A 12,394-nucleotide genomic window follows, 5' to 3' on the forward strand; every position below is an offset into this window, starting at 1 on the left:
CCCCTAGGGATTTTTGAATAAAGAATTAAGGATCTGTATGTGTGTGTGTGTATTTTTGTACACAAGTTTAGTTAGCCTGCGTTCTCTAGAGAAGCAAAACCAGTGATGCTTATAAATGTATGAAAAGAAAAAACCTTATATAAAAAAATGACTCACTGCTATAGAAGTGGACCCATCTGAATCCAAACAGGTTCCCTGTCTTTGAGCCAGATGTTAAGCTGTAGGCTTCTCCTGACTCTAGTAGTTTTGGCTGCTGACGGACCCACGGAAAACCAAACTCTAATGACTGCAGAGGCAGATAAAGAATCCAAACTCAACAGGTTTGGTTTATGGCCGATGAGGCAAATTAATCCAAGACTGGCAGGTCAGATGGCAGGCAGATTGGCAGGTCAGATGGCTCCGAGATTGGCAGGCAATATAGCAAACCTTGACGTTAGTCCAAAGAACCAGAGGCCCATGAACCAGAGGTAAGATCCAGATAGTGCAAAAAGAAGCAAGATTGTCCACATCTTCCACTTATATGAAAAGTCGCTATACTCTCAAGGAAAGTTCTTTTTAAATGCATCAGAGCTCTGACCTGAGGAAGGTCATCCTAATCTGGCAGTTGATTGGCTGCTCACAACAGATCCTTTGAAGGAGTTGATCACATTATGTTAGGGCACATCGTGGAAAAACTGCATTATAACTGCTAAACCGCTGGGAATCCTGGCCCACCAAAGGGGACACAAAACCTCTCAAAACATATATGTGTATGTATGTACACAGACACCAAAAAAATAGTTTTTGGTTGGAAATTTTTACTTTCCTTTTGTTTTTCTGAAAACTTTTGGAAACTTCCTTGTTTATACCCAAAATTATACATTTAAGTTTATGACTGTAACTTTAAATATAATTTAAAACTTAAATGCAAATTAAATGTGAACTTTAATACAAGTTTTATTAACTAAAAACTTGACAAATGTTTGAAACTTTGGGTAAAATAACTTTGAAAAAATCAGACTCAGGGAAATTTAAGAAAGCTTAGGAAATTAATTATACATTCTTTTACTTCCAGAGTAGTAAACATGAGAAGATGTTTTCTCTCAGTTCAGTGAAGTTTTATCTTGGTGTGAGAAAGAAAGTGAAGCCCCCAACCAGGTAAGTTTCGAAAGAAGATTATTGAAAGGGAAAATGTATGGGGAAATATGTCTCAGGATTTAGGGATCATGCGAATTGGTTTAACTTTCGTACAAACTAAAGTTTTAGTCACAGGGGTCCTCAAACTATGGCCCACGGGCCACATGCAGCCCGCTGAGGACATTTATCCAGCCTTTTGGGTGTTTTTGCCCCATTTGTTATTTTACTTCAAAATAAGATATGTACAGTGTGCATAGGAATTTGTTCATAGTTTTTTTTTTAAACTATAGTCCAGCCCTCCAACAGGTCTGACAGTGAATTGGCCCCTGTTTAAAAAGTTTGAGGACCCCTGTTTTAGTGTATTGCATTTTCTAAGAAAGAGGCCTCATTAATTCCAGAGCAAGGGAACTTAATATGAAGAAATAAGATGAGGTGGTATTTTCCTAGAGGCCCAGGTCAAGGCTTTAGGTGATTTCTGCCTCCTCCGTTGAATTCCAAGAAATGTCCAGGAGACCCATCTGCTAGGGAGCACCTGGACCCCTCAATATCCCTTTCCTTGATCAGTTGTATCCTGGGGGATGGACGGTGGCAGACAGCATATTTCAGTCAACTACAGCTTGACTTCTACGACACTGGGGTCCCGGTCAAGCAGCCACATTGTGTACTGAATACAGAGTATATGGGTGGTAGATAGAATGGGTGTACCCATCTTCTTCTTAGTGTGGCTTATACTTAACTCATCTTCAGAATTTGATAGATGTTATGCCCTCTTACTAAAGATTACTTTGATGAATAGTTTATTAGTGAATAGAATATATTCACTAATATGAAACTTTTTATGAATTGTATACATTTATATAGTTATTATTTTAAAGACATTCTCATTTTTACCTCCACACTTAATGTCTAATCCAAGTACATATACCTGTTCTTTAACTTCCTCTAATCCCAGTAGGTCACAATGCATATTAATTATACATTAATATATATTAATATTATTAATATAAATAAGATATTAATATATCTTATTTGGGCTACTTTCCTAGACTTCTGAAATAATTCTCTTTCTTCTTGATAGTATTGTGTGGGGCTCCTTGCCTCCGACTCCCTTTGCTCTACTTTAAATTTTTGGCCAAATCCCTCAACATGAAGTATTACTTATAGAAAAGTTATAAGCACTGTGTAGAAATTTTTACTATGCTTTCCTACAAGTAGGTATTGACTGTTTAACAAATACATTTTATTTGGTCCTGTGAGATTTATTATGTTAATGCATGTGCTTTGTTTTGTTTGTTTTCCCATGTGATATAGTTGGGGCTTGACCGCATATTCTGATAAGCATCACTGGTAAGTTAAAAGCTGGAAACTTTTGGATTTGCTATGTTGTTGACAACCCCTATAAACAGTTCTACACACAAGACTATTTTTCAAATACCTTGAGTCTAAGAACAAGAAAATAGATTTGTGTCCAAGTTTAGGTCTCTTCCAATCCCATGTACTGTGTTGTTTGCCAATGCTTCTTTAAAGAAATATATCTAATTTATTTCATTCTTATATAAGTGTAGAAGCCTAGATTTAATGGGATAAAAAGTAGCCAAAATTTATTTTAAGAAAAAAAGGTAAGAGGTAGCCATGTTGAAGTTTTAAAATAAAATTACATACCCTACTTTCAAACTTACTCTTTCTATCCATGTACTTTCCCCATTAGTATTACCACTTCTCCATCAGTTTCTGTGGGATTGTGCATAATTGTCCTTGGTCCCTGCCCTGCCTCTGTCTAATTAATCACTAAACCAGTCAGTTCTGCCCATTTGATCCCCAAGACCATGCCTCCATTCACTCGTTGTCATCTTCATCTTCACCTTGTTTTCCCCATCTAGTCACGGAAAGGGCATTTCTAAGTCATACCAGGTTTCTCTGCTGCTTTACAACATTTGTAAATCCTCATCACCTACAGAATAAAACCAGGGATCCTTGACATGAAATGGAAGGCCCTATAGGATGTGTCTTCCTCAGCTTCGTCTTCTATTACTTTTCCTTTTCATTTAGTGATCAAAGAAGAAACTGCCTTTAAGTCACCAGGAATTTCTTACTGCTTCCTATTTATGTATTTTATGCCTGTTATCCCTTTCCTGAACCCCGTTCCCTATCTTTCCTTACTACTCTCATCTTCTCCTGCGGAGTAGACACCGCTGTTGTTCTTCCTTTGAAGCTTACCTCCAAATAGCGTCCACCTGTAATCATCGTTTGCTGCTGCTTTTGCCTCACTAAAATATTTGTAGGGAGAGAAGTTAAGGTTTTTTGCACCTAGCAATGGGAATGTCTCCATGAGGCACTAATAAAAGAAGCAAACTCTTTTTATAATTTCACTGTTTCAGAATTGGATTATGTTTAGTGTCATAGCAATACAACAGCTATAATTACAGAAAAATGCCCAGTATGTCATTCTAACATCAAGTACAGAATTTTCTTCCTTGGAAACAACGCCCACTTCACACCTCAGTCTCTGAATTCTGTGTCTGTGCTGGTTTACTTTAGATTTTTCTCAATATTTTACAATGTATTTGTTTATATGCCTGACTCCCCTGACAAGCAACCAGCTCCTTGAGGGCTTGATCTCGGTTTTATTTAGGTTTCTAATAAAAGCTTACTGAAACAGTGTTGCCGGAAACACAGTCATTTTTCATTTGGTGCCTTTTCTGTGGATCTTGTGGGATTCATGTTTATGATCACAATGATGGAGACTATGTCTGAGCCTGTTAGGGAGTAGACACATTTTTCTTCTTAGGCTCAGAGTTTCTAGGGAGCAAAAATCGTGTTTTCCCATCTTGTACCTTAAAATCAACATAACGTTGACTTTGCTGCCTTTCCAAATGTATTTCCCATCAGTTTGTCAGCGGTTACCAAAGCCTACAGCTGCATTAAAAAAAAACATCATATCATCATTTTAATATTATATACCTTAACAAAAGTCTCATGCAACTTAATCACATAAAGACTCTAATCAGGAGAAATGCAAAGGTATTTCTGATCATGTCTCACCAAACAAATGTACCTGAGTCTAATCCATTGTCATTTTTGAATTATGTATTTTGCCAACCTTGCTTTGCAGGTATCTGTGTTGTGATAGCTTACAAACTCAGATGGAATGGATGGCAAGTGTCTTTATTGCCCAGGTATGATATATATGTTTCCACTCTAGGAAGTGTTGGTCTGAATGTGATTTTCAAATATTTTTTAGTATAACTTTCCATTTTTATACTTAGCATAAACTTTTATTCTCTTATTCATATTTTTAGACGACTGATATTTAAAAAAAAATTCAAGTATACCCATTAACATAGGAAGAAAAAGGTAAACGCTTCTGCAGCAGCTTCTCTTCTGCTGGACCCAGCCATTTCTGGGATTAGGAGAGGAAGAGTGGTTTGTGATGTAGGGTCAGAAAGCTTCCGTCCTCCCAGAACCCCCAGCAGAACTTATTTTAAATAAATCTTCCTATGTCCCTTATTCCCCCAATGGCCTCTCATGCTTCCTAATTGCCTTTTTGGAAACAAGAAGCTATTGTGCTCTACGTATTTAAGAAGCATCAACTGGAGTACTCCTTGTTACAATTACACATGAAGCCAAAGCGGTTGCACTTTATAGATGAAGAAGCAAAGGTTGACAATATTTCGTTATTTGCTCAGGCACCTACAATTATTTAGTGTTTCAAATCCAGGCGTGCCTGGTGTCAACCTTTATAGGCAGTCCTCCATTTGTCTCCGCCTTAGTGGAGGGCTCACTCTTCAGGGGGAGGGTTACATAGTTCCATTACTAGGACTGGTTTTCCACCCAACCTTGAGCTGGCTGAATTCCAAGAGATGCTACCCACAACACGACTGACATTCACTGCTAACAATCAAGTTGCCACTCTTTATTGCCGAAGGTGTTTTTTCTTGATTGCTTTCCAGTGTTTCTTAAAATTATTAACTCACCCCAACATCTCACTCCAAATTGTTTTGATGAAAACCTTTACCTCTGGTCATTTGATTGATTAACCTTCTGAGTGGTTGAGAAATACTGTTCCACTCGGCCCAACTCTAAAAATATTTGGTGGAAATAACTGCAGAAAATCGATTGCTGATAACTTTCCTAAGGCTCTTTTTCTTTCCATGACTTTCAGGAATTCAGATGTTCGAGTTCTACTATAAAAATCAGAGGAGACACATGCTAGTGAGCGTTAGAGTTGAAAGTTGTTACAGGCAGAACGGTCTGCGTAGAAGGTTCTGGTGACGGTTCATTGGGACTCCAGAGCCGTGATTTTGAGGGATTTTCTTGACGGACATGAGATAATCATGGGACTTTTTAGGTTGAGATTTGAGATCACTGAAAACAGACAGATAGCACTGATGAGAAAGGGGTCGGGAGAGCTGTGCTGAGACTGTTGGTTTCATTCTGCCGATGGAAGAGCTATCGTGTGAGAATTTTCTTGGGATATCGTATTCCATCTATTCCACAGCCTCGGTCTGACCTAGTCAGGCTACTTTTTGTTCCCCAAACTCAAGAAACATTTAACTGGGACACAATTTGAATCCCTGGAAGACTCCAAAACTGCCACTTTGATGGATGTGGTGTAAATTACAAAGCACACAATTCTTTGGGGATGAGTTAGAAGAGAGATGGTAGCACATCCTATCTAGTCCTAATTGGGAGAGCGTGTCACTAAACAATAGCCTTGTATTGTAAAATGTGTGTTTACTTACAACCATAGGGTCATTCGGACTCACAGCAGTGACCATACAGACTGTATAATTGCCCTTGTGGATGTCCAAGACTGTAAATATTTACAAGAATGGAAGCCTCATCTTTCTCCCAGAGTGGATGGTGCTTTCAAACATAACCCACAGCACTGCCACCTTTACAGCAATACTTGTTGAATTACCCTGATGCATGTAAACTGCTAAGTACAAGTCCTGGCAATATGTCTCTCAATATTAATGAGCTATTATTATGGATTGAGTACACAGAAAATAGTTGATGAATTTAGCTCTTTGCTGCAATACACCGCATTAAATGATCATTCTGACAGGAAAAGATCAGGAATCTATTAATACACGGTAAGAAGAGGTGATGAAAAAACAGAGTAGGCATTTAGATGCGTGGTTCAGCAAATGGTTTCCATTGCTTCAGGACATCTATAAATGTCAAGCTTTCTAGGTTGTAGTTTGTATTTCTATCATAGCTTACTGTGAAAATCAATTTGTTTTTGCCAGCTTCTGAAAAGTTAATCCACCCTTTAAACAAATACTTAAAGGCTTTTTTTCGTTTATATGCCTATCTCAAGCATTTGTCATTAACGTTTATAAATTTACCTGTGACTATTTACCCCATTGCAAGATTAACATTTCTCCAGCCACAGGATATGTAGATGATATGTTGAGAACAAATATGTCACACTCTCGGTTGTACAATGGTTCTCAGTAGGAGTATTTGTGTATAAGGTAGCATCTCCTTAGATTTCAACAGGTGAAACGAAACATATTTAGAAGTTACAAAATAAGCTATTTTTTTCTCACATCGATGCCGCAGGTTGATTTTTGATGTATAAGTCAAATTACTTTTGTACTAGAAAATAAATATGTTTTTGTTTTGATTACAGGGGTCTAAAAATGTAGACAAGTATGTTTGTTTATTTCCCCCTGCCGCCCCCCACCCCATGAGACTTGCCAGTTTTTTCAAATATTTTGCCCCTTTTGGTTTGATATGTGGTATAGAAGGCATGTATTTGAAACTTGGAAATTGAACTGAGACCTAAAGCCTCGGTTCACTTAGCTGTTTCACATCCTGGAGCGATGCTGCCATGGAGTCAACATCGTAATAATTGATGGCATGCTCACATAAAGTAGATCATATGATGTGGGTGTTTGAGAAAGATGCCTAGTGACCATATAACACAGTGTGCTGCATAATAAAATCACCCACCAACAGCATAAAGCTTGTTTCTCCACAGCATGAAAATGACATATGTCCACCAGCTGGAAAGGAACGGAAACGCTCTATAACCAAAAATCCCAAAATCGGAGGTTTGCCTTTAATTCCCATCCAGCACGAGGGAAATGCAACCCTAGCGCGGAGAAATATTGAGGTAGGTTAGGAATGTATTTGTTGGGTAACTGCAGACATGGTATTAAATGATAGCATTTGTTTTCCTGTGAATTGATGTGATTCAGTATATTCTTGACTTCCTTGGCTTCAAAAGCCCTGTCTCAGTCTCCGAGACACAGTGATAATCACACATATCATGACTATTCGAAATAATTCCATGCAACGTTTTGAAATGTTGAGGGTTTTTTGTTGTTTTTTTTAAACTGTAATGTTCCATTTTATTTTAATAATGCCATGGGCCACCCGATTCAATATATACAATGCTACTTATTTTCTTATATCTAAAATAACCAAGCAGTTTTGAATATGCGACCAGAAATTCCGGTGGTAATATCTCAGGCTCTTATTAGTGTTACAAGTTCACTTACAAGCCCATGTCCTTGGAGTGAGCTTGGGGCACAATTTGTCGGGAGCCATGACAACTAGATTTGCTAGTAGCACAATCAAATTCTAGTGGTTTGGTAAATGATGGGCTGTTTCAATTAATTTAAGGATCTGGGGGATGGCCGCTGACAGTCAGTAAAGAAGATTTGGCGTCTTTCGCAAAGGCTGCAGAATCTTCTTACTTTCACCTTGAAGGGCAGGGAGAACAGGAGCCGCATCAATCTTGCTGTGATGCTCAGTCTCTTCAGGGAATGCCATAGGCTTTGTCACTCTCAAAAAGTCAGTAGACACCTTGAGCATCATGCATGGTTCAGTACCTTCATTAGGACGCTCAGTGGAAGAAGAGAGTACTGCAGTGCTCCTACCCCTTCCTGGAGCCTCGGTTTGGAGTTACACTCTTGGAATTTCTTGCTCTCCAAACAGAAATGACTTATGAAAGACAAAGGCCATTTTAATCAATCATCAGAGTTTTTTATATGTTTTCTCATGTGTTTTTTTCTTGAATATATATCTTACTGTAATGGTCTTCTCTAAAAACTGAAATGTGGGAAAATGACTTATTCCCATTGCTGTCCCTACATGGGCCTCTGTGTTGATATAATAAAGGGGAAGAATTGGGCTCAAAGAAATCATGATCTTGTTGCTACTGCCATTTTTACACATACAGATTTTCCTAGTAATAAATTTTCTGTAGAAATGTAGGGTCTTTAGTTACTCTAGAATTTTTTAATTCTTTGAATAGCATTTCCAAGGAACCCAGATCATGGGACACAGTTTGAATAGATCAAGCTCTCAAAGGTTGTGAATATGCCCTGCAGTGACCCTGCGTTCTCCCCTCATCGACTAATGAATAATTTTGGAGCAAACCAGAAGAAAAATTATTAAGATAAAATAATTTAAAAAATATCAAGTATAGAATTGGAATCTACAATTGGCTGGTTAGCTATACAATAGGCTGTTACCTAACTCCAATATTTCACAGATACTTTTTCCTTAACATTAAGTTCAGAAGACTGATGAGATATGAACTAATTATTAAAGGCTCTTAAAATAATCCTATAGTAATAAGTGGAATAGTAATGCAATAGTAATGAATGGAAGTTTATGGGTAGGTAAAAATAAACATGTAGATTTGCGATTTTGTTTGGTTTTGCTTTTATAAATTTAATAAATGTTATAAATTTCACAAATTTGGCAAAGAAACTTTACAATGCCCAAATGTTAGCAAAACATTGAAGTTTTCTTTATCACTGAACTAAAAGTAAGTATAAATAACATTGATGTAAAATTATATTTGATTCATGAAATTATTCAAAGCTATATTTAGAGAATAATTTCTTCTGAACTTATTTAAAATGGAAAAATGAATTAACATGTCACTAACATAATGTATCCCTAAGGGGGAAAAATCCTATCAATGGACACATTTGTGAAGAATTGTCCAGGTTTTTGGCAGATTTTTAAATCTGTCAACTTCACTGCAGCTAATACCCTTACGCAGAAATGAGTTGCGAGGGGCAAATCTGAAATGAAAGTCAATTTGAAGAACGTGCCTGGCATGGTAGTTGTGAGATCATCATAGAAATTCTTGCATGACACATGTCACTTGCGTCAGAGGAAAGTGAGAGAGCTCAAATCATAGAAATAAACTCTTACACAAGGAAGCATCTGCTTTTATCCAAAATGTATTGTTCAAATGTGTGCCAAATCATACTTTTCCATGAGACTTTGCGTGTTTATTTTTAGAGTGCCAGAGCTGAACTTGAAAGGCTGAGGCTCAGTGCACAGCTTGATAAAGAGCCTCTGGACCCTACGTTAAAGGCGAGAGCCTCCCTGGTGGCCCACTGCCTGGAGCGCAAGGAAGATCGACTTCAAAACCGAGCCAGGAAACATCGGAGTTTCAACTGCCTGGAGGACACGGAGGCTGAGGCGCCTCCTGGGCAAGCGAAGTTCTCTAAAGGCTTGAAGACCTTGAGGAAGACGGAGGACAGAAGCAGTAAAGCAACTTTGGACTCTGATAATAAACTACCGTCAAAAGTAATTGAAGAGCTTAATGTAGTTCTACAGCGAACAAGAACGCTTCCAAAAGAGCTTCAAGATGAGCAGATTTTGCCGAGAGAAATAAAATGAATTTTCCCACAGACTGTTATTTTAAAGTATTACATACAGTGTTCATGCTCAAACCACACACCAAACTATATGGTGATTCTTGGTTTGTGAAATTTCCCTGTCTAGGCCTAAACACTGAAAGAACATTTTAAATACGATGTATATATGTGATGAGTGTAAAATTAACATTATTTTGGTCTGAACCTAGCTTGTAAAGTTCAACTGTTTAACCTTGTGTAAGAAGATATTGGGTTGCTTAGAGTAACCAACACTTCAAAAATAGTGCTCTATGTGGTATAATTTATGAGCAGAAGTCTCCAGTCATATTGTATAAAATATTGTGTATAAACCAGACCATACAAAACTGTATGTAACACATTTTGCACTTTGAGACACCTTGTAAATTAAGTTACCATATGTTTTTTAGGTTTACATAGGAGGAAAGAAAGGGAAATAAATTGAAAACGGGGAAGGATTTATTTTAGTGGCTGCCTAACAACACAGATGTTTGCATAAGAGACAAGGAGTTAATAAATGCCCTGAAATCCAAGGAGGCGAGTTAAGATTCATTGTAGTTCACTTAATAGGAAACTGCCTGTTAAGGGAAAAGGCAAGTGTTCTGTTTCCCGAGAGTAATCTCTGGCGAACAGGCATGAGTAATGGCACTGATCCTTCTTACTTCGTGTTGAGTGCACACGCCGCATCGCGCATTCACTGCACTTCAGTTCTTTGGCGGTAGCTCTAAGGAGAGCTTTATGCTGCGCTGGAGGAGTGGTTTGGAAAGGACCTGGCACCAAGACCATCCGCACTGTCGCTGTGCACCGGCAATGGTTTGAGAGTCCCTCGCTATATTTCTGGTACAAAGTGAATTCATGATCACAGGGTCTTGCTGTGTAATTTGTTGGTGCTGGGCTTTGTATGTTTATTTTCTGTTATTTATAAAAGGTTAGAATAGTTTCTTCCAGCATGTCAGAATCAGTTGGAATAGCCCAACCTAACATTTTGTTTGGGGGGATGGCTTCCTCTGCCCATTGAGGAACTTCTAGCCAGAAGTCAGAATGTACTCGAGGACAGTGAGTTCGGGATCTGAGTTCACACTGGGAGTCCATGGGGGTGTAGAGTCCATGGGATTGGCTGCTAATGGCAAATTTGGAGCTTTGAGTCCACCCAGAAGCTCCTTGGAAAAGATGCCTGGTGATCTACGTCCCCCAAATCAGTGCTTTAAAAACCCTACAGAGCATGGTTCTGTTCTGACATACACTCCGTGAATCAGTTCATTTGACAGTAAATGATGGTGATGATAGTTCACGTTTCATTCAGGCCTTGGAAAGAAAATATTAATCTCACTTTATTGAACTTTTGTAGTTGTTCAGTTGCCGAGTCATCAGTTCCAACTCATGGCGACCACCCTCAGGTCAAGTGCGTAACCTTTTGAGTCCATCCACTGGTTCCAAATAGTCGTAGAACCTGGATTTTTATACCACGTCAGTAGTAGTGGTTTTCCTAAGACCCAAATGCAAAATAGCTGCCTGGCATCTCTTTCTAATTGTGTCAGGTGTGGTGACCTTTCAGAATCATTTAAGCAAAGCCTTATTCCTAGCATTTCTCTTGTCTATCAGTTATCAAAGTTTGTCTAAGTGCAGAGACCCATACCTCAGAGAGCCCAATAATAGTTTGGTGATAAGCTATGAAGTTTTATGACCATTCGTATTTGGAGGTGATACAAGATAATTTGCCACAGGGAGGGGCATTTTATGTATTCTTTATATCCAAATTGTAATTAAAGGGAAAACTGCCGGTCAGTTTATGATATTGATGGTAGTATTGGCACTACTAGAGTACCTTCGGGAAACGTGGGGAGAAAAACTAATCTTAAAGTATTGTTTCTAACAAATATTTATATTTTTTTATTCAAAAGGGGTATTTGACTTTGTTGGCCTGTTTGTGAGAAAGTACCTAGAGTTTTAACCTCTGTCATCTGGATTTTTCTTATACCTAAACTTAAAATCAAATGGTTTGTGTATCTTCTTTCCCTGTGTAAATGTCCCCTTTTCTCAAGTATAAGATAAGGGCTACTGATGACATACATTTGGAGTAAAAATTAAAATTGTATTTACAAGTCCACTTGAATGTGACTGTTGCGTTTCTCCATTTTCAAAGCGTTGAAGGTTGTTTTGAAGTAATTCAGATAGGTTTTTAATATTGAATTTATATAATTCAAAACGAATAAGCTATTTTATAGCACTTGTTATGACCATTGTTTTACTTTAAATGACAGATATATGCAGGCATGACACAGAAAGAATTGATGCCACTCTGACTTTCACAGCCCAAAGTTAATTAATAGAGATGGCTTTTCAGTATTTGATTTATAAACAAATCTTTGCCTGATGACTCATGAAGTGGCACTGAGAGTTCAAAATGAATCAAAGTAATTGAAGTAAATATAACTCCTGTATGTAACTATATTAGCTCCGAATTTACATGATTCAGAAGACAGTTTCTAGTTCTAAAATACACAGGACTTATATTGCTAAAAGTTTTTCAACTACATCAAATTTACTTGGACAGATTGCTGAGTATAATCACCTAATTTTATCACAAAAAGTGCATTTAAAATGTGCTGAAACACTCGACACAT

At 37.8% G+C, this 12,394-nt stretch overlaps 1 protein-coding gene across 3 annotated transcripts in view; it reads left to right on the plus strand.

Moving 5' to 3' along the window:
- The window catches only part of ARAP2 (ArfGAP with RhoGAP domain, ankyrin repeat and PH domain 2), a 243,037-nt gene extending 231,154 nt beyond the window's left edge, over positions 1 to 11,883 (plus strand). For all 3 annotated transcript variants that reach the window (XM_045284220.1, XM_045284222.1, XM_045284221.1), the window contains exons 29-33: positions 1,055 to 1,137; positions 2,428 to 2,463; positions 4,229 to 4,292; positions 7,106 to 7,240; positions 9,391 to 11,883. In XM_045284220.1, the coding sequence (XP_045140155.1) occupies positions 1,055 to 1,137; positions 2,428 to 2,463; positions 4,229 to 4,292; positions 7,106 to 7,240; positions 9,391 to 9,774 (702 nt within the window). In that variant the 3' untranslated portion in view covers positions 9,775 to 11,883. The remainder of the gene's footprint in view (positions 1 to 1,054; positions 1,138 to 2,427; positions 2,464 to 4,228; positions 4,293 to 7,105; positions 7,241 to 9,390) is intronic.
- Positions 11,884 to 12,394: the final 511 nt, after the last annotated feature.

Source organism: Echinops telfairi, unplaced genomic scaffold (assembly GCF_000313985.2).
Source record: "Echinops telfairi isolate 266 unplaced genomic scaffold, ASM31398v2 ScPeMD7_7468;HRSCAF=8506_0, whole genome shotgun sequence".
Classification (NCBI taxonomy): Eukaryota; Metazoa; Chordata; class Mammalia; order Afrosoricida; family Tenrecidae; genus Echinops; species Echinops telfairi.